The sequence below is a fragment of the Argiope bruennichi genome, chromosome 3 (assembly GCF_947563725.1).
Source record: "Argiope bruennichi chromosome 3, qqArgBrue1.1, whole genome shotgun sequence".
Lineage (NCBI taxonomy): Eukaryota > Metazoa > Arthropoda > Arachnida > Araneae > Araneidae > Argiope > Argiope bruennichi.
In genome coordinates, this window is record NC_079153.1 from 91841210 (window position 1) to 91864337 (window position 23128).

General features: G+C 30.5%; 1 protein-coding gene across 1 annotated transcript; it reads left to right on the forward strand.

The window, feature by feature from the left end:
* Positions 1-22565, forward strand: LOC129964053 (phospholipase A2 group XV-like). The gene is made up of 7 exons (XM_056078723.1): positions 1-547; positions 8694-8850; positions 11980-12101; positions 14025-14144; positions 15265-15492; positions 18648-18945; positions 21148-22565. The coding sequence occupies exons 1-7, from the start codon at positions 412-414 to the stop codon at positions 21371-21373; spliced, it is 1287 nt and encodes a 428-aa protein (XP_055934698.1). The 5' UTR covers positions 1-411; the 3' UTR covers positions 21374-22565.
* The last annotated feature ends 563 nt before the right edge of the window (positions 22566-23128 follow it).

Genomic DNA, 23128 nt, shown 5'->3' on the forward strand with positions numbered 1-23128 from the left:
CATGCAGGTCTGGCAATTCTAAGGTGATGAGCTGGAGATAAAATCCATTTGTTTTCCACTCTTGTAAAATGTGTTTACTTTTTCTGAAACAAATAAAGGTAGATACGTTTCCCGATAACATGCGTGTACCAATTGCATATTGAATGATTTTCTAACAGAGGGTGTGTTTTATGACTTTGGTAATGCATATTGGATATCGAGTGGTTGTCGAGATAACGAACAAACAAACAGGATGACGTAGAATCGAACCACCATTCCCCATGTGACCATGAGGCTTCTTAAACCCCACTCTGCGGAACTTTTCAGTGTCAAAAGATATAGAAGTGAAAACCGGTATCAACAAGCTTTGCAAGAGGAACTGAAGATTTTGCCGGCGTTATTTTTCGTATATTGTCAGTTTTTTTCAAATCGATGTTAAAAAATTCCATTCTTTCTATTTTGGTGTTCAGCGTACAGGTTCTGACGCTGCTGGTGCTGTTGCACCCGCCTGGGTCGGCGGGCTTTAGAATTGACAGAAGTTCTTTTAAAAGAAGCCCTGTGATATTAGGTAAGAATTTTTCTTTTTACTTTTCTTTACTTTTGTTATGTTTCAAACTCTCTATTAAATGTGTTATTGACTTTCCCTCGACATGAAATTGTGAATCTTAGGAATAGCCTTTACGTCTTAAGTGCTCAGATTTTTATTTTCAGAGTCTCGCTCATGAGAATTGTGTGCTTTTTAGTTTAGTAAAGAAAACCGAAAATGTATTTTATATACCTTTCTTTATCGATTGAATAAAGGCAAAATCTCACAGAGAGTTGCAACTTTCTTAAAAAGATCACACATCTAATTTCATTTAATATTTAAATCATTGCCTTTTGACTTATCGTGTTTATATGCATAGTAAAATACTGACAGACGGAAGATTAATTTCCTTAGATCTATTTAATTCACAGTTTGATAGTTCTACATTTTAGATGTCAAAACTGTTTACTAAATTACATTTATTTAAATTGTTGCGTTTTTCAACTATCGCATTTACATATATGAAATATTACAAATACACAAATGACCAATACCTTGATAGATTTGATACCAATTTTGATGCAAATATAAATTTTAACTGCTAAATCTGTATACCAAACTGTATCCGTCTAACTCTTTAAGTTTTGTAATTATCGTATTCTTTTGCCTTCAGACAGGTAGACTTTCTCTGAAATCTTCAAATTACATACAGATATAATTTCAAAGATATGTGATTCAATCTGATATATCTGACACTTGCAAATATGTCGAATTCTCGAGTTGAGATATTTTTGAAAATTATAATATTTTTTCTTTTTATACTCCGCATACGAGAAAGTGTAAAATAATGTGTTCATAGGCTGCTAAAACAAAATAGATTTTTTCTGTCACAGCTGAACCGAAAAATATATAGAAAAACTTCAGCACATATCTATCCATGATAAGTTCACACCCATTCTATCCGATAAGCATCTGTTAAATACGCTTAACAAGATTTGAGAAGACCTTGAGTCACCTAAGAAACCATTTTTGGTTATCCTTAATAGACGGCAAAAAGAAAACAAACGTTTTTATGTGATCTCAAAAAAAGAAAATCGAAGTTCAGAAAAGCCACGTGTAATCAAATAAATACGGCATTATGAAATTTTTTTGACATTGAATTAAATCGGACAATGCGAAAGAATGAGAACCTATGTTTTTTTTATATAATGAATATAAGATTATATTCATTATATAAAATTATATTCATTATATATATATAAAAAATATTCTCCAAAATATGTTAGAAAGTTTCAAGCATTTTTTTTTTTTTTTTTTTACTTTCTTGTATTTGAAGTATGCAAAGGTAAAATGCTGTAATCGCCAAGAAGAAGAAGAAGGGAGAGAAAAAAAAAATCACATATTCAGATCGTATTGAGTTCGAAAAACAATTTTCTTTGACTCAAAAATGCATTGTAATAACCGCATGAATTCTGTATGCGGTCTATGCATCAATTTGTAGATTTATATTAATTTTTGAACGAAATCCATTTGCAGGAAGTATATGTGTCGGAAAGCAAGTTAACACCATAGCCACAAAATTACAGGCAAATAAAATTTTATATCTAAAGTTTAGACCCTTATCATAATTTTGAACCAAATAGTGAAGAACAGTTTGATATCTGTCCGTCTGTGCTTTCACAAGCATGTAAACATAATAACACAAAAATACGTCGACTTTGATAGCTATATGAAATTTCGTATGAGATGTTACTAAAATGCTTTTTTTTTTTTTTTTTTTTTTTTTTTTTTTTTGTGCGTCGAATTGTTATTGAAATCGATTGACAACAAGGCGTCTAAAATATATATTCGTTACTGTAAGATACTAAAAGCTCATGCGAGGAACACTGAAAATAAAAAACTGAGTATTCGTGAAGTTCACGATCTTATCCAATATTCTTAATTTTTATGGTGCAGGCAGGGATTATAATATTTTTATTAAAAATTATGCAAACTACTCCCGCTGGTTTTAGCATGAAAATGTGTTTAGGCTGGCATATTATTTGTAAATTGCATCACGCGACATGCACAGTAAAAAAATTATTCAAAATGCTACACAGAGTAGATCGGCCGATCTAAAGCTACCAAATTTGACGTAGATTAGCATATTATTTGTGAATTGCGTCATGAGATATGCATGAGGAAAAAAAAAAAAATCTTTGAAGACATTCTATAGATCGGACCGCTTGAATTAAATTCTAATTTGTCACAGAGCCGTATTTTTTTTTTGTAATAGGTATTTATTACTAACATTTTCTCAATATTTTAACCAGATTTTTAACTAAGAAATAACTTACATTTTAATATTTCTCTAAATTATCTCGATTTATGTCATATCTATTTTATTTCTGTTCTATTTGTTCTTTAATTTTAGTAATTTTTTTGAAAATATCTTTGAATATAATTTTGCAACTATATTTATCATAGTTTTAGTTATTGAATTTATGCTCTTACGTGTTTTGTGACGATATTCAAAACCTTTTTTTGTTTCCTTATCATTGATATACAGCTTAGAGCGAATTTTAAAATTATATTATAGATGGACGAATCGAATCTAAAATAGTGTCATGCTACTGTGTTTAAGAGTAGAGATTCGAATTTCTTTTTAATTTTTTTTGTTGTCTTCAAAAATTTTATTTTCATAAAATCAGCTTATAGCAAATTTTATAGAGAATCAGTTAAAGTATTTTTCTGCCATTTTTTAAAGCTTTTCTTTCAAAAAATTTTTTTAAAGAAAGAGGGTATGAGGTATTTTTAAGGCCATCCAGGATGCACATGCAATTTTCTATTAAGTTGCATTTTTTTTCTCTACTATAAACATTCTATTATAAAAATAAAATAAAAAACTTGCATCAGTCATCCAAAGAGCACAATTTACATGTTTTGCAAATATAGCTATGAATTGGCAGTAATTCTTGAAAAGGAATAATTTTCAAGTCAAATTTCTAAAAAGGAGCTTTCTAACTATACAAAGCACTATAATCCTTTCTAAGGATTATTTTAGCCCCATGCTCTTACAAAATTAAAATGAAAATTGAAAAGGAAAATGTAGTCTAGTAATGACCTCTTTATACGTCCTCTGCATAGAGACGTATAAAGCATATAGCGACCTCTTTATATATAGAAAATTGAATACTGCAACTCACCCTAAGGCACACGAAAAAAACAAAAACCTTGAATTACCGACCGGGCCATCACGACAGCAACACTGGCGAAAATTGTGGTCGAGTTCTAAGGGCCATCATCGGCCACGGTACAACCCCTCTTATGGGAAGTACGTCCCTGGAGGTAGTCAACTTTCATCCTTTTCTGTACCTACCAGGGAGGCGAGAACCAACCACCATACCAGATGATTCTCATCCTCATTTTTCAGGTGCCGCTCAGTAGGATTACGTTTACCACATTATAAAGCATTGTTCATTTGATAATTTTACGTAAAAAAAGTTGTCGAAATTTTCTTTTTGAAAAATTGTGCCAAAATTTTCTTTGGCATTTACATCGTTAATTATTTTTTTTATCTTCAAATATTTTTAGTTATGCTTAAACTTTACGGATATCCTGTATGTCATATTTTTCTAATCTTATGATAGAACTGAATTTGAGCTTTGATTCAGAACCTGACATTACAAATATCTTTGAAATTCGAGTTATATTTGAAACAAATATGTAGAAATTCATTCATAAGAACTAAAAATGAGTTAAATTTGAAATTAAAACCAATTTTATAAAAATGGATAGAATAAGGATTATCAGAGATTATAACAACAATACAGCACCCAATAATAAGGTATTATTAGATATATATATTTAAGATTTTATTTCATATTTTATCACTCAAAAAAATCCAAAGTAATATCTGCCCCAAAATTTGTAAAAAAGTGGAAAGTGATTTCATTAGGCTCATGCTCTTTCTTATCTGATGTTGTATTCTATTATGATTTTTATAACTTATCTGAGTTTCATATGTGTGAAGAAAAACTGCTCTTATCTCATTTTTTAGACACCTGTTATTGTTGATATTAATAATCAAAACAAATTACAAAAGTTATCGTAACATCGAATCTTTATTCTCTGAATCATGTATGTTTGCACTAAAAATAAAATCGAGATTAAATTGTATTTTAGGCATTCGCATTTTATTATAGCATTGAAATTGCTATTTTACTAGTATAAAGAGAGTCCTGCTATCTATTTCTTGCATTGCACTATTAATCTGTAAGCTCGGGATTTAATAAATTGTAAAGCATCAACTTGGGTTTCACATTGCTTTCTTAACTTTAAAATAAAGGAAATCTTTAATCCCAATCTTTATAATTTGTATCAATTTTTAACACAATTCAATAATCGTCGTCGTAATTTTTCATAGAGGACCTTAATCTAATCAAACTAAAGTAAACTAGTGCCTGAATGTGAGTTCCGGAATGGATAGGCTGATATGTTGATCCATCCAATTAAGTTGCGTTAAAACAACCATACTCTGCGCTTAGCAAAAGTTAACGATCCATATGACATATTTTCCCGCATAATGTATAATAAAGATGTTATCCACTTCCACCTATAAAGCCAAGCAAGGCCACAAACTGCACAAGAGTTCTGATTTTTATTCTCCGTATCCAGCACAGTTTTACGCTTAGCATTATAATAAATATAACCGATACTAGTACAGCAGCCGCATGCCATTGGTAAATGATAATCAGGAAAAGTATGTTGGCGAGATACTTTGGCAACTTTTTTTTATCAATTAGCCGCTAGCAATCAGTGAATTTACAAGTATCAGTAAATTAAATACAATACATTCCCGAATATGCACCTAATTGGCAGAAGGGCAAGCTGGGTAACAAAAAAGATGGATAGGCCGGAGTTCTGTAAACTCATTTCTTTGCCTACCGGTATCAGAAGACAAAGTTTTTATACAAAAACTCATTGATATAATGCGTATTTTCTGACTTCTTACTGAGTATTAAAGCCCTCCATTTATCATAAGCCATGTAGAATGTGAACGCGGCAGAGGCCTGGCGAATTATAAATACAGTTACCGGTAATATGTCGAGTCAAATAGAAGACTCTGTACTGGTAGTTTATATATGTTTATATAATGCACTGCACTTTCAAGAATTTATTATTTTGGGGCGTCCTTCGTAGTTTTGAACTGCTGTCAGATGACTCCTGAACTGGAAACTCTACTCCAAATTTCCACACCCCACCATTTGGCTCCGACGGAACGTGCACCAGACCTGTTTAGAAGATGGTTCTTTGGTGGAATCGTGTCTTCAACCTGAAACCTTCCAGCCTCGAAGCTGAGACCTTAACATCAGGTCACCACCTCGGCCCGAGGTTTAGGGAGAGGGACATATGCGAGAGTAGGGATATATGGTTTCGTTATTCATAACATTAACATTTCAGTCAGTGTCCTGCACTTGTGGATGTTAGAATAGTTTATTTTTGTTTATGATTGTTTTGGGAGAAATGCAAAATGGATTACTGAGGTAGCATTAGCTACCTTGCAGGTTGTAGGAACGACCCTGTTCATCTGGTAAAACAATAGTATAGTGAATTAATTTTCGCTCTAGCGGTTTTTATAAATAAACAGTACCGCCTGAATTCACGTTAAGTACGTACTCCAGAAAATATGGTAAAATATAGCTGTTCTACTTAAAGACATTCTACGACTTTAGAATATGAGTGCAGGATATGATTTTTACTTTCTCGTTTACGAAGTATGGAGAAAGTATAGTAATTATCAAAAAATTCTAAATCCAGATTTCGACGAATTTCCACGTTTTAGACCTAGCTAAGTTCGAAAAAGACATCCTTGAAGAATGTCCGTCCGATTCTCTGTCTTTCTAGGGCAAAAATAACTAAAGAAAGTTGTGAGCTGGACGGGTGAAATTTGATATACCCTATTCAGGTCAAATTTGAAGATTTTTACCATATTTTGAGCAAAATCCGTTGAGAGGAAATCTCTCTCTTCGGCTATCCGAATAAAAGTTACACGGTAACTACGAAACGAAGGTAATATTTGGTACATAGATTTAACATCTATCGTGTAGACACATCTATCAAAATGTGTGCAAAACTCAACAACGGATTGAACGTCTTTGGTCTATACTTTCAGAAACGGGTAAATGCATAACTGAAAAACCCAATGACTTAAATATATCAAATTTGGTATATGATTTTGTATATATTATTACAAATGTAGTTCTGAGTAAAATCTTTGTGTTAATTGGCAGGAAAAAAATTTGTCTAAAACACAAATTCGATTTTCAGATACTATTAAGTGGCTGCCAAGGTGTAATCTCTAAAAAAAATTTCGCAAGGATGCCACAATAGATTCAGTAAAAATGCTGAATTAATGACAAAAGTTAAATTTCGTAACTATTGTAGTACCATGCAAGGCATTCTCTTGGATAAATTAGAGAGTATGTGAGAGATTTGAGTAGACCACTTCCGTTGGTTTGTTCACGAATATCATTAATTAGTTTTTAGTCACGAATGTTTATCAATCTGAATTTTTTTTTCTTACGAAAGGTAAAAACTTTACAATTATTTCAAAAGCCTCCTGTTAATCTTTTCCACCCTTAATCATTTCTGCATCTCTGTATATGTTACCGTTAAAGTATACAATGCAGTTATTTCATAGAATACCTAGTTATTCCATGAAATAACTGATCGTGTCCGTTAAAGTGTAAAACTCTCTTGTATTTCATGATTTAACTAGTTATTTCATAGAATAAGGATCTGCAACCCGTTAAAGTGTAAAATAATCTATATCATATATCTCGCACGACAAATGCATTTACCTTCCACCCCTACTGCATTTATGTTTTTGTTTGTTTGTTTTAGAAATAAAAAAAATGCTTTTGTTTTAGAAATAATGTTCATTGTAATTCCAAGTGTCATTTAAGTAATCCTTGTTGTAACAAATGATTTTATGGTACGTTTCCATAAATACCATTTATACGCTGCATAAATGAGATAAATTGCTTCTTTTTCATTTTAATTGTGTATCATTAGTTTAATTTCATTTTAGATAAATTGTTTATTTTACACTTTAACTGTCTCTCATTAGTTAATTTATAGAATACCTAGTTATTTCATAGAATTACTAGTTAAAGTGTCAAATTAATAACATGTTACACATTTTAACGGACACGATCAGTTATTTCATGGAATAACTAGGTATTCTATGAAATAACTGCATTGTATACTTTAACGGTAACATATATATTATCGCTAAAGTGCAGAAATCAGTTAATCTGTACATTAACTAGGGTGATCCATTAAAGTGCTCCTTCAATCTGCACATTACTTACTAGATACTCTTTTAATCAGCACATTACCTACTAGGCACTCGTCAAAGTGAAAATAAGGTCTTTGCTGGAAACAACAGCAACGTTTCTGTACGCTTACATTAAATGTTGTTTATTTATTTTTTGATATCAAAAGAATCAAGTTAATACAATGGAACAACCAACACATTAGTTGAAGGAATCAATCATCAGTCAATTGAAAAAACTTCATTACAAAGAATCAAATGCTTCAAAATATTATTGGAAATAAGGAAATGGACATAATGCTATTTATTTATTTTTCGATACATCTGAGGGATCACGTTAATATAATCATGCAAACAACAAATTAGTTCACAGAATCAATTGTTGATCAGTTGAAAAACTATAATACAAAGAATCAAACGGTTTTACATGTTATTAAGATCAAGGAAATGAATTTGCGAAAAGTATGATACAATTGTGCTTGCTTATTAGTGCATTCTACAGATCGGTGACATTTTGAATGGTACATGAATTGAATTAGCTATTATACACACTGCCTGTGGACGCAAATTATGAGAAATAAAAGCAACCGGCGACGACCAGACGCCGGCGAAAGCAAACTAAAAGTGAAAGGAGAGGGGGACAGAGTAGGGAATAGGGTGAGGAAATGAGAGAAACAAATTTTTGAACTTTAGCGATACGGAAGCCGCTAATGTGCATATTATCTAGTTAAAATGCGGAAAGTTCTTGATTTCTCACTTTAACGGAGCAAATCAGTTAATCTGCGGATTAGATTGGTAATATGTCCGTTAATGGTTTTCACACTTTAACTGTAACATATACACACATTTAATATGTTATATTATTTCCAGTTCCCGGCGATGGGGGAAGTCAGCTTGAAGCTAAGCTCAACAAGACTGCAAAGCTTCACATGTACTGCGACAAAACGACGGACGACTACTTCAACCTGTGGCTCAATCCAAACCTACTTATTCCAGCAATCATTAACTGCTGGGTCGACAACATGAGGTAAATATAATAACAAAAGGTGGTCGCGCTTGAAAAGTGATTACAATATTGTCACATTCCCCGTTTCCCAGTACTGATAAGACATTTACAGCCATCTGTGTCGTCGCTGTTAATTACTAAACTCCTCGAGATAGCCAGATGGTGGATCTTTTCATCTGGGTGGTCTCGCGTCTGTTCATTAGCGACTACAGTGAAAGACCACATGTAGGAATTCCAAGAAATATTGATAGTACCTTCAAAGAGAAAGGGGTGTCCAAACGTCTGGATACTAAATGTTTCGACTGTTGTGTCTCCTACTACAGGTGTAAATAACTATTTATTTAACCAAGATTAGAACAAGTTGCTCTTTTGTATATATAGGGTTGTAAAATAAAGAATTGTCTGGAAATTCTGCTTCGTTATTTGATCAGTCTAGATCAAGACATTACAATATAAATAATATTGATTTTGCAAGAAAAGTAGCAACTAGGGTATGATTTATAAAACTATGCTAAAAGGTATGCAAACATATCATTTTCACCTTATTTAACATAATATGCTTGATTATTTTTAAAAAGAAAGTTATTTGAGGGTATATTGGTAAGGTAATTTGAAGGTAAAATTGCTTGTGGTAATAATTGGAATTAAATTAATTTTCTTCATTATTTATAATTTGAAACTTTATTCAGGCATATGACAGACAGACAACAACAAAATGTGTAAATTCTACAAAATTAATTTAATTAATTTAATTATTTATAAACTGAAAACTTACTACGGAGATGCAAGGTGCAAATATATTTTCATATGCATGTGATACAAGTATAATTTCTTAGTTTGAGAGAAGAATTATACTTGATTAATTAGATATTAATTATTAGCTTATTGAGATGTATGATGCAGAGTGCAATTACAGAATTTGGTAACATTTTAGAATTAATTTAACTTTTTTATTTGCTTAAATACATGCAAGTTTTTGAGGCATATATTTAGATACAAATGCAGAGCTTGGTTACTTTTCAGAATTAATTTATCGTGCATAATTTCTTATAAACTCAAAAGTTGTTAAGACATTGGATGCTTGTGTAATTGAAGGTTATGATTTAGATCCAAACGTTAACATGGGATTCTACGAATCAGAAACAACCGGAATTTCTTTTATATTCTCGAAAACATCATCATTTCGGGTACATTTTGTTTAACTTTTTATATAATGAAGAGAGTATGATTTGTGGAACAATGTTTTTTTCCTATTAATTCATATCTATGATGTAAACTAGATGTAGAATTTCTTTTATAAAAACTTTGTCTTTTACAGTTATTATATTCACGTTTTTTTCCCAATAGACAGTGAATTCGGCAGCGGCTTTGGTACAAAATTTGGCCTAGATATACAATTCTGGTTAAAAAAAAAACCTATGCTATTTTCACTTAAATCATTGGTTTTTTTTCCAATTATTTTGTTCAGTTTTAGATGAACAACAGACAGAGAGGCTTCTCACTAACAGTTTTTCCCCAAACTTTATACCAATCCATAATTTTAGCATAAAGATCATTTACCGAATTTAATCCGTATAGTTTTGTTTCAAAGTTTTGAATTATTGTGTTCGTAGATATGGATCGACCCAATAAAAGTCCAGTATATTTGCAATATAACTTTCAGTCTGGAGAAAGTCTAAGTTTAGATATCCATCAAAATCTGAGGTTAGAATAGTTTGTCTATTGCAATACTTTTATACGAGGGCAGTCCACAATAAAGAAACACTGTAAAATTGAACTGTTAATTTTTATTCAATATAATATTTAATGCATTTCACAAAAACTACATACTTTTATTTATTTCTCAACATAATCTCCGGAAACGCTAAAGACATTTATCCCAACCTGGCGCTATTTAGAATATTTTTCCGTAGCGCTGCTGTTTGTCAAGTCGCTTGACACATTCCAGAACAGTGTTTTGGAAATACCCATGAAAAATATAATATCTTCCTGCCAAACATTTCTTGAAAGATTTCTATAAGTCTGAGAAGATGGTCTTCTTTTGAACAATTATCTCAGTGTGTGAGTCTACCTCTTTTAACTCTCCGGATCTTCCTTTAAATATATTCTTCCATCTTTAAGTTTTTGACACCAAATGCCGACTACTTTTCTGTTTAAAACTCTCAGTCCATCAACACTTAGAAATAAGGGATGAATTTTGTTCTAATTCCTTCGGCTTCCAGAATTCTGATAATTACACTCGCTTCAAACTTTGCATAATTCGCGATTGGATATTGTTACGAATCTGTAATGCTGCTTCCCAGCATAGTTGGTTCCACCATCGGAAAGAATGTTTTACAGTCATCGGTATTGGACGGAGTCCGGCGTCGCGTCGGAGGTTCCAGAGCTTGGCGACAAACTTGGCGACCATTTGGTGACGAATTTGGCGCCAAAATAGGTTATACCCGAAACATCGAGAATTTTCCCGATTCGGCCAGTAAGAACCGAGTTACGCCTCAAACGTTCCTGATTGGTTGAGAGGCTTCTAGCCCCGCCTCCTGAGACCTATAAAAGGAGTGGCCCACAGCTGCCGAGTAGTCGTAGACTAGTGGAGTCGAAGAGTAGTCGGAAGTGACGGTGAAGAACTCGTCTTCCAGGGACTAGCGGAGAAGCGACGGAGTAGAGCTGCTGTGTATACTGTTGTATGCTGCACGTCTCGGTTGAAGATAATCGTCTTCTGTGCTGTATATAGTTGTCGTCTTTGTGCTATCCTGTGTGTCTTCGTGTAAATAAACGTCGTTGTTTTATTTTCTACTGCCGCCTGGTGATTGAGCGTTCTTCACACCATATAACCCCACTATCCAAACGAACCCCGGAAATTTCGTAACAACATGATATGCTCATTTGTTAACTGGGAACTCAATTTTGTCTTGAACAAAATGACATTTCTATCTAACATACTGCATTCCTTAGCGTCACGAATAATGTAAATCGTGTCTATATCCCGCTTTGTATCCCAAGTATCTGTATTTTCATTATCGGGTCGCTTTTGTATACAAGAAAACACCGAAAGGAAAATTAGAATCACACTTTATCGGTTACATTGAAGACTTTTTTGATATTATGTTTGATCCGGAAATAATTTGTCTCATGTTATTTGTTTCTGTTTAGACTCGTATATAATAATGTGACAAGAACAACATCGAATTCTCCTGGTGTTCACGTACGTGTTCCTGGTTTCGGAAACACTACCCATATAGAATGGTTGGACCCTAGCAGTTTCTTGCCACCTTGTAAGTGCCATTCCTCTTATTTCTTACTTTTGTGAATTTTTATGCAAATCAGAAAATTGTCACGAAAGATAAATCTTATATGTACGTTAGATTTATTTTATCACTTATCATTTTATATTTTGGAAGCGAAGTAATTATTCATTGTTATTATTTCTCATACAAATAAAATATTAAGATTTTAGAAAATTATTTTCCTGGTTTAATTTCGGGTCCATTCTTTGTCAAAGAGTGAGAAATGGTTCAGTAATATAACTTGAATTTAGAAGGAGATTACAGGCTTCGGATTAGTATTCATTAGGTGTGGAGAGAATATGAAAAATCGTTTAGATCATAAGATAGTAAGAATCATTTTAAATATTTTTAAGTGTTCTAAATTATATTCGGTAATATATATTGCTATATAATTAAATAAGACGAGAGCTACTACGGAGACAACAATTATACAATGTTACGAATTTTGTGTTGTCTAAAATCAAAAGCAACGTAATCCAAAATCAAATAGAGTACGTTGCCAATTACAAAACATATTGTATGGAACAGAGATTTACAGATATTCTTAATGAATTATTCACCAAGTCTTTTAACTTCGGGACGAAAATGACGGCTCTGGAAAATGCAAGAATTATGGCTCCATCTCTATTGGGAACCAAGATTTGGAGAATTCTATGTAATATTATTATCTTGTCTGGAAACTATATAAGCGGAGGTGCTCAGACGAATATGAAATCTCTCCTTGGAATTGAGTTCGCAGTGTGAATAGGAAATTATGATTTTGAACACTATTATTGTTATTTAATTAGCGATTTGTTGTCTGATTGCGTTGTTTGTTTCTACAAATGCTGTTTTTCGGGTACATCTTGACAGTGTTTTTGTAACCGATGTTTCGTGTTTTCTGGAATATTCGTGGAGTAATATATATACCGTATACCCAACGAACGATTTTCGTAACAATGTGCACACACATAAAAAAAAGGCATACAAAAGTTTCAAAATCCTTGCATGTGTTCGAGGACATTGTGGATTACGGAATGAATGTAACTGCTAATATAACCAATTAATTCATGCTACTTTTGGAAGCCTATCAAAATAAATATATTCTTGTGCGGCTCCTTGATTTTATAATAATTTAGCTGTAGGATTTGGCAGCATCTTCATATTTACTAATGCAATATACTAATATAGATAAGTTCCATCTTCTCACAAATTGTTCTTTGCGATATATTGCTGTCATAAAAATGCTATATATCGCTATTAGTTTCAGCTGCTGCATCAAATTATCGAATGTTCTTTTTTCATGTTGTGTTTGCTCTCTTTTAATATAGGAATGCCTATCTATATACTTCATATTTTTGAAAAAGGCGAATCTATTGTTTTGTATGTTTAACCATACATTGTTTCGCGTATTTATTTGGCTATGAGATTTTATTTTCGTTTATAAGCTTCACATGACTTTAAAAGGGCAGCAATGAATCTTTGGAAATCCTTTTTTAATGCTTTTTGATAAATATTTGTAGAAAAGACCGATAAATAGCTCAACAGCAGTATTAGAATTAGATTTAAACTTGAAACTTGGAAAAATGCCAAGTTGGTTGCTTTATGAATAGTTCTACCATTAAAAAACTATCAACTTTTTTTGCATTGTAAAAAATATAATGGTAAAAAGAGACTTTCATTTTTATTGCAGATTTGCTATAAAATGATTTGTGTCACTGAGATATTATTTAATTCTTAAGGTAGCCATTTGACACATTTTAATGTTTTTAAATTTCAAGAAAAAAAATTAAAAATTTTAAAAAAATCTTTTTAAATTATATGCAGCTATTCAAAACACATTTTTTTTTTGTAAAAAAATAAAAAGTCCTCCTTTTAGAATTTAGGTTATTGTTTGAAAGATCTATACAATCTATAATTTTTCTTCTCTAGTTATTCAAAGACTAATAATGAGCAGCTATTACGTGGATATCGTGAACGGTCTGGTAGATATAGGATATAAAAGAAACGTGGATATCCGAGGCGCACCATATGACTATAGGAAAGCTCCAAGTATGTATTGCTGGAATTTAAATTCCTTCTGCATATCATTTTAAATAAATTATTTCATTTTCATAGTTTAGTATATAAAATAGTATGTAGAATTGTGAACTAGACGCCTTTGGTAGCAATTGTTTCCTCTGGAATATTGGTTGTGTTTGATTGCTATTAAATCTTTTGTGCACAATTTATTATTTAAGATTCTTTCAACAAAATTTTTTAAATTTCAAATTGAAATAGAAGTTTAATTGGCTTTATTTAATTGTCTTACAACTTTCTATTTTTTTGAATATAAATTTCCATATAGAGTCAAATCAAAATAATACCGCATTTGGATGCAAATTGTTCAAGCCATCGAACATTGAATAAATTATCTTATTATTGGTTAAATATTAATAAATAAATAAATAAATTTATAAACGAATAAATAAATTTATAAATAAATAAATTAATTAATAAATTATTATGGAGGATTTTCCTTTAATATTAAAGATCTTACCTTTATAATGTTCGAAGAACTGCACTTTTCTTTTGGATACGTATTTAGAACAATATCTCCACTTCACTGAAATTTCTTTTTCTTTTCTTATTTACATTTCCTACAAAGCTCCATATTATATATATATATATAACGATGGCTTTCAGAGCATCCTTGAATAACGAGATATCTTTCTTCAGATACAACAACACTTTAGGCTACCATGCACCGCTTCTTTGAAAGAGCGTTTTTGAATATAAACTCAGCTTTTAGTTTGCAGACGATAATTCATTTTTTTTAATCGTAATTGTTAATGAAAATAAATTTTTCTATTCAGACGATTTTTTTCTTATCGCAGTACGAAATCGTCTAAAAATGTGTGAATAGCTTCTGTAAATTAAAAATTATGTAAATAAGTTAACATGCTAATTTTTATGACGAAAATTTGCATGATTTTGGATTTTTTTAAAAAAAAATTATGCGATCTTAACAAGAAATTTCATCGATAAATTTTCATATCGATTGCACAATTTTTTCTCCGCATGACTTAAATATTTTTCTGTCGCTCAAAATTAAATTTGCGTGTCAACTCATAATTAAAGGAACCTGGAAAAAAAACTAAGATGAAAATAATATTTTGTACTACGTTTTCAGATGAAATGGGGCAATACTACGATGGAGTCAAGAAAATGGTCGAAGAAACTTACGAAAGAAGTAATCAAACAAAAGTAACTTTCGTTTGTCATAGTATGGGATGTCCGATTACTAACTATTTGTTTAACCAGCAGAGCCAGGCTTGGAAGGACAAGTACATCAAAGGCCTCATATCTCTAAGTGGTGCTTATGGAGGAGCTGTCAAAGCGATGAAAACAATAGCTTCAGGTATGACATAATATTTTCCAATATGCTAGATAATGTTATCATTTATGAAAAAAACAAAAACATTAAAGATAATTCTTTGAGATAATAAAAAGAAATCTTTCTAATTGTGATCTATTTTTTAAAGCAGAGGTTGAAATAATAAATCATTATTTGTAATTTATCATTATATTTCATAACATCGTTATATAACAATTTATTTTTGTGTTATGTAATCACAAACTGACTTACTTGTAATAAAAGTATTTTCATTTCTAAATATTTATAGCCTTTTGAATTTAATAAAACAATTTCTCGCTTCAAAGTTTTTACAATGATTTTCGTTTTCCAACTCCCGTTTCATCTGACCCTCTCGGTCAGCAGCTAATCCCTTCTCTGTTCTTTAAAATATTGAGAGACCAGAAACTCTTTGGATTCCATTTCCTATTATTGTTATTTAGATATTAGTAATTTTTCACGTTATGATTTTATTGCCATAAACCGAAATACATTCTTTCATTTTTAGTGTTGACTGATTTGAAAGCATCGTACAGTATTTTCCCCTCTTTTCCCTAAATTTTATCTCTTCGATAGGAACGAGATTCAGTAACTTTAAAGGACTTAACGAATTATTAGGATCATTTGAAAAGATAATAAAATGAAATGAAATATCAAACAGTAATTAAGTTCTTGACTCAAATAAAATTTATTTGAGTTTAATCACACGGTTGATTTCTTATTATATAATTGGCTTGGATTTAATGACGCAAATTAGTAAATAAAGAAAAAGAGAGTATTTCAAAGAAATTATTTCATGAGAGTCAAAGGCATTGTTCTGTTTTGTCAATTTAAGTGCTACGTGTTGCATAATTATGCATGAAAATTAAATAAAGAATTTTTTTCACTGATTCAAATGTAGATATTTATAACTACAATTAATTTTATATGAGTATTTAAAAATAAAATATCAAAAATACCAAAACTTTTACCTTTAAGCATTTATACTAAATACCAAATAATATTTCTTTGATTATTATTTCTAACTTACCGTTTTTAATGCGCAACTGGTTGGCTGGAATTATTGCTTATATGAAATTTCAACTGAATTTTTTTTTACGTTGCCTGTTTTAATAACTTCTTTCCTAAAATATAATTTTTTTGGCCTTAAATTTTGAAAATTATGAGTTTGTACTATTTTAGAACTTTTACACAGTTATTTTCACAGTGAGATACCTTCTTTAATTTTCTGTCATATCTCTTAAAATTTGATTTTAAATGTCGAGTGTTTAAACTTCAAAACAGCCAGCAATATTCAGAGAGAGAATAATAATTCAATATTTATAAAATATATTTCATAATTTACTTAATATATTATTGGATTATTTAATAAAATTTTTTCTAGTTCAATAAAAAAATTCAGTATGCTACATAAAAAAATAAAAATAAAACTTCAATCTGAAATACCTAAAATTAGACGTTGGATGTTACTGTCAAAGTTTTGAAAAATTTTATTAAAAAATGTCTTAAATAAATATCCTTTCATTGTAGAAAAGTAAGTCTAATATTTATATCTTGATCATCAGCAATAAAAAAAAAAACCCGGATGAAATATTAGGAGCAACCAATAATGGAAACAGTTGGATTTCATTTATAACAATGAAAGAAAGTACGGAGCAAAATATAGTCAAAAGCATTTTAAAAGATAATTAAATTTATACAGAATAATGTTGCAGCACCTTAATTAGTTAATTAGCACCTTAATTGATTAATTAATCATTAAAAAGATAATTTTTTTTTTAAATTGGAAAAGGTGTAAAAATCTTTTTTTTGTGTAATAACAATTTTGGGAGTATCTAGGAAAAACATCAAAACATCGTTTATTTCTTAATTAACACTTTATGCTCTGAAAAGAAATAAGACGCATAATTATATAAATGAGAATATAAATTTTCTTTTTGGTACTTTGGAAGCTCTGAACAACTTTGGGTTCATTAAAATTTTTAAAAAAAATATTGCGAGGGGTTTCATTATTGTAGGGGTGTATAATAGTTATTATATAACAAGAATGTGAAAAAGATGTATTCTTCAGAATGACTATTCAAACTCGACAAGAGAATACAAAAGACTAAAAAAAAATTACCTTATATTTAAAAAAAAAACTGCTTTTGATGCGCATGTTCACACACACACACACACAACACACACATACGCACACACACATACACACACACACACACACACACACACACACACACACACACACACACACACACACACACACACACACACACCATTATTATTAATATACATAAATAAAGAGTTAAATTTACATTTAATTGGCAGTCAATAAATTTAAAAGAAATCAAAATGTGAGAGTTTTACTTAGAATAAATGATAATTTTATTCGCTTATAGTTTTATTTTTATGAATTAGTTTTTTTTTTCAGAAGATTTCTGCGTTTTTTTTTTTTTATGTGTTCAGAAAAAATTTTCTCTCTTTCTTTTTGCCTTACTTTTTATTTAGTAAGTTTAAAAAAATCTTAATAAAGCAAAGTTAAGAATTTTATACCAAGTACGAAATATTTGCTTAAGTAACGTTTTCTTATTAATTTTTATTCTGTTCCCCACAAAGAAAAGACTTTGAAACTAATCACAACATTAACGTTTATCTATAAAAATTATACGAATGAAATACTTGAAAAATTCCACAGAGTTCAGGGAAAAATTTTATGACAATGAAATAAATATCACTAAAAGATATTTTTTTGAAATTTAAAGTTAGTTTCAAAATCAATTGTGTGCACAATATTTGTGGACCGTATTGAGTTAAACTTTTAAACACGCATTTAATTCTTAATTATTTGAAATGCTAGAAAAATCATTTCAAATTGACTTTTTCTCAAAAGGAATAGAAAAATTCACATGGTTACTAAACCGATGTCGTTAACATTCTCAAAGCAAGTGCTTGCCAAAACGGTCTAACCTGCAAATACACACGCACACACGCACGCACACACACACACACACACACACACACACACACACACACACACACACACACACACACACACACACACACACACACACACACACACACACACACACACACACACACGCGCATGCATGCATTCCTTTATTATTGGTAGATATGAATAAGACTTAAATTCTTTTTCATTTTAGGAGAAAATCTGGGGATCTTGATCGTGAAACAGTCCACAATAAAAATAGAACAAATGAGCAGCTCAAGTCTTACTTACATGCTGCCCTCGCGTCATCTGTGGGGTCCGGATGAGGTGCTGGCTTTCACCAAGACGAAAAACTACACAGTCGCCAACTACGAAGAATTTTTTAGAGATATCGATCATCCTACAGGTTACGAAATGTACAAAGATACTTTCCCGTATGCAGATGAAAGCATAAAACCACCAAGAGTGGAAGTTATCTGCATTTACGGTTTTGGTTTACCTACAACTGAGATGTAAGAGCATATTTTTAAAACATTTTATTTTTTATTTGTTTCAGGCTTGTAAGGATGAAGTTTTTAAATCGATATTTCTCTTCCTTCCTGATGTTAACGAGATCTAAAATTTTCAGCCTTTGTGCAGTACCGATGATAGAAAGATATGCTATTTTCAGAGTTTATTTGTAAATCAATCACTCAATTTTGTTTAATTTTGATTCAATACTAGTGGCGCCATCTGGTAGCGAATTTGTGAAATGCTGGTTGCAAGATTCTATGAGAAATTGAGGTTAAAGATTACGATAAAACATTGAAAAATAACTCAAATTTGGTAAATTGTGTAACTTATAACGTTTGTAATAAACATGTTTCTGTAGCTACAATTGTTTAGAAATTCGAGGTAGATTTTCAACTTGCAACTTTGACTATCGTTTAACTTATTCAAGAACTTTCATCAATTGCACTTTTCCCCATTTTATTCTATCTTCATAGCTGGAATTCTTGGAAAAATTTGAAGAGCAAAAAAGTAGAGAATATGAAATTTCCTTTTCTTTATATCTTTCAACATTGGAATCGATCTTTGATTTTTAGCTTCATAACAGGGATTTTTTTAATATCTTGCAAAGATCAAGTTCACTCTCGATGTTCTCTTTCAGATTTCAAAAAATAGAGACAGCTTCCTTTTAATTCAAACTGTGATTCTTGGATGAATCTTGACTTATTTATCCTAATAGAGAGAATCAAATTGAATAATGCTGATGACTGTGCATCCGTCTGGTGAATCAAGTCTATTTTTTTGTTCGTTTATTCCCTGGCGAGAGAAATGATAATGTCAAGGCAAAGATACCATTCTGAGCACTGCAAAATGTATTTGGAAAGCATGGCGATGTAGTTGGACACTAGTTTAATTCTTATGAATCTTCTGAGTTGGAAGTTATTGGTATTTGTAAAGATATTATTTTGTCCAAACTTCGACTAGATACTTTAAACTCAAAATTAGATAATTGTTAGCAAGAATATATCATCATTAGAGTGGATATTAAGAATATAGTATTATCATTAGAGATATGTTAGCAAGAATATATCATCATTAGAGTGGCTATTAAGAATTTAGTATCATTAAAGATATGTTAGCAAGAATATATCATCATTAGAGATATTTTAGCAAGAATATATTATTATTAGAGTTATGTTAGCAATAGTGTATCATCATTAGAGTTGCTAGCAAGAATATATCATCATTAGAGTGGTTAGCAAGAATATATCATAATTAAAGATATGTTAGCAAGAACCTATTATTATTAGAGTTATGTTAGCAATAATATATCACCATTAGAGTGGCTAGCAAGAATATATCATCATTAGAGTGGTTAGCAAGAATATATCATAATTAAAGATATGTTAGCAAGAGCATATCATTATTAGAGTTATGTTAGCAATAATATATCACCATTAGAGTGGCTAGCAAGAATATATCACCATTAGAGTGGTCAGCAAGAATATATCATCTTTAGATTGGTAGCAAGAATATATCGTCATTAGTGATATGTTAGCAAGAAATTATGCATAATGCCTTTATTCTACTTAACATATCATGTGTATTAATCTGTTAAAAATATTCTAGATCTTTAGCATTGAAGCTTTTTTGCACTTAAGTTCACAAGGGCATTTATTACTTTTCACAAATTCTATATTCACGTTAAAATATATACAAGCATTTGTATTTTCTAGCGTATGAAGTACTTAAAGAAAAAGTTTAATATGCGAACCTTGTATCAAAATCGTAATTTTGTGTCTAAATTTGGATTATTTTTGTAGATTGTTCGTTTGTCTTTTTGTGTATTCATAAATATGATAATTCAAAAACACAACGTGAGAAGTAAATCAATCTTATCTTGTAATCTTGATATAAAAATTGTAGATTTTTATCAAATTTTGGACTTAATCAATCAAAAAGAGAAAGTCCAAAATGTGTATTAAGTTTGCCTCCCTATACTAAGAAGTTTAACAAAAAAAAAAAAAAAAAAAAAGGGGGGGGAGGGGACTCTTTATATCTTGCAAGTGTACGAAAAAGTGATTGATTGTGGTGATAGTCCATTGATGATTGATTCAACAACAATATGAAAAATTACTTAACACGTTCATTTCTTTAATATTTATTGATTATAATGTAATCTTATCTACAAGGCATTTATCTTTTTCTTATCTTTTCTTCTTCAGGATGGATTACAGGAAAGATAAAAGCTTGCCGAATTCGCCAACCTTGGTTAAAAGAAATTTCGGCGATGGAACTGTGAATGAAAGAAGTCTGAAAGTGTGTTCTAATTGGGAAGGAAAACAAAAGCAGAAAGTTACTACGAAGACTTTTAAAAAAATGGAGCACTTGGACATGTTGTCTAAGAAACCTATTATAAATATCATAAAACACTATGTGGTTACTTGGTAAAAGGAAAATATGTATTTTCTATATAATTAAGAATTTATGCCAAGTTTTGTATTTTTTCTTTGTATTATATTTTTGTAAATATGTTTTAAAAAGATTCTGAAAAGAATTTTCAGAAAAAAATATATGTATATTTTTTATTGTTACAAAATGTGCGACAATATCTTTATTGTTGAAAACGAAGCGATGTTTTTGTTCATAGAAATGTTTGGCTTAGAATTAGATAAATTAAAATATTCATTTATTTTCATTATAATGTTCCTCTGTTGAACGTTATTTGTTCCAAAAGGCGAAGCTGATTTTGGTAACCTTCTGGTACCGGCCCTGTGTAGATAAATATTATGTATCCGTAAACGTAAGATGTACAGCTATCACGTTTCGAATTCGAAATTCATAAATTAGGTAACTATATTCGATTTAGCTTTCTCGCTTTTCGAGCAATTTTATGTCTAAGTTCGAAATTTTTTTCTAATTAATAAGCACTGAAAGCTGATGGAAATGATAATCTCCGTTCACACCGAGTGGCAAAAAGTTGGAAAGAAGTGGCAAGCTTCTTTAAGCAATATTTTGTGATTTCGATTGGATGTCAAAGACACAAACGATGGTGCTTTTTTATATTTAATTTTTAGGATTAATATACAATATGAGATTGATGAATTTAGTTTTTAATGTTTCCATATATTTTGAAATAAATAAACAATTGATGTCTTTGAATTATTATAAATGCTTTTAAGAAACTGGACTCCTAAAGTTGAAGAGGTTAAAATGGCAAATCAGACAGTAAAAGCAATAAAATTTCTTGTTATTAAGGCTGAATTGATATTGCTGATTAAATTGAAAATGTTTTATATTAAGTATAACTAATTTATCCATAATTTAATCAAAGTCATGAAATTGGTATGATTTCTTTTCCTTTAATGCTTTTATTTTAAATTCACATATCTTAATAGATTAAAAAGAATTCAGTGCATCTATGTTTGTTCTATTACAATAAAAATATTCAAATTGTATTAATTCATATACTTAATATTTATTGCATTTTCTGTTTGATGAGCGCTTCGTTTTCTTATGTGTATATCAAAGCTTACTGTAAATACAGACGATGGTCCCTACTACAAAGAAAACTAGTGTTTTTTTTTATTTGTCTAGAGAAAATAATTTATTTATGTATAAAAATAAATGATATCAAAATCAATTGTCATTACTTTTCCTTTTACAATTTGCCTACATATTTGAAATTTTTAATGGAGTTAGTTTATGTGTCGTCAAAGTCAGGTGATAAATTTCACTTGGCATGTCATCAAACTGCATGCTGTTGTTGCATGTTTAGACTTTCCCCGATTCCAAACAGTTTAACAAACCCTGCTCCCCTGGCAAAGACATCAAAAACTATGTTAAAACAAATTCTTTCTGAAAATGACAAAACAGTGGGATCATTAATATTTAAATAAACATTTTCTTGAATGCTGTCTCAAATAGATAACAAAAAGTTTGATAAAGCTCTTACTCTATTAAAAATAAGAATATTTCGCACTCGCTTTACGTGCAGGCATCTGTTGTTGGAGGAGATCACTTTTTCATACAAAATATGCCAATGCCCATTGTCAATTCTCCACATTTTAACATAATCTGGAAATTTCAACTTACTCATCTTTTTCATTTTTTCTGTAATATTCTAAAGGGTATCCTTCTTTAAACACCTCTTCCTCACTATTGATCCTTTTACAATTTTCTATAATTTTCTTTAAAAACATATTT

Coding starts and splice junctions, on each gene's coding strand:
- LOC129964053 (XM_056078723.1), top strand. CDS start 412: ATGTTAAAAAATTCCATTCTTTCTATTTTGGTGTTCAGCGTACAGGTT. Junction 8,851..11,979: donor TGCTGGGTCGACAACATGAG/GTAAATATAATA, acceptor GTTTCTGTTTAG/ACTCGTATATAATAATGTGA. Junction 12,102..14,024: donor TAGCAGTTTCTTGCCACCTT/GTAAGTGCCATT, acceptor TTTCTTCTCTAG/TTATTCAAAGACTAATAATG.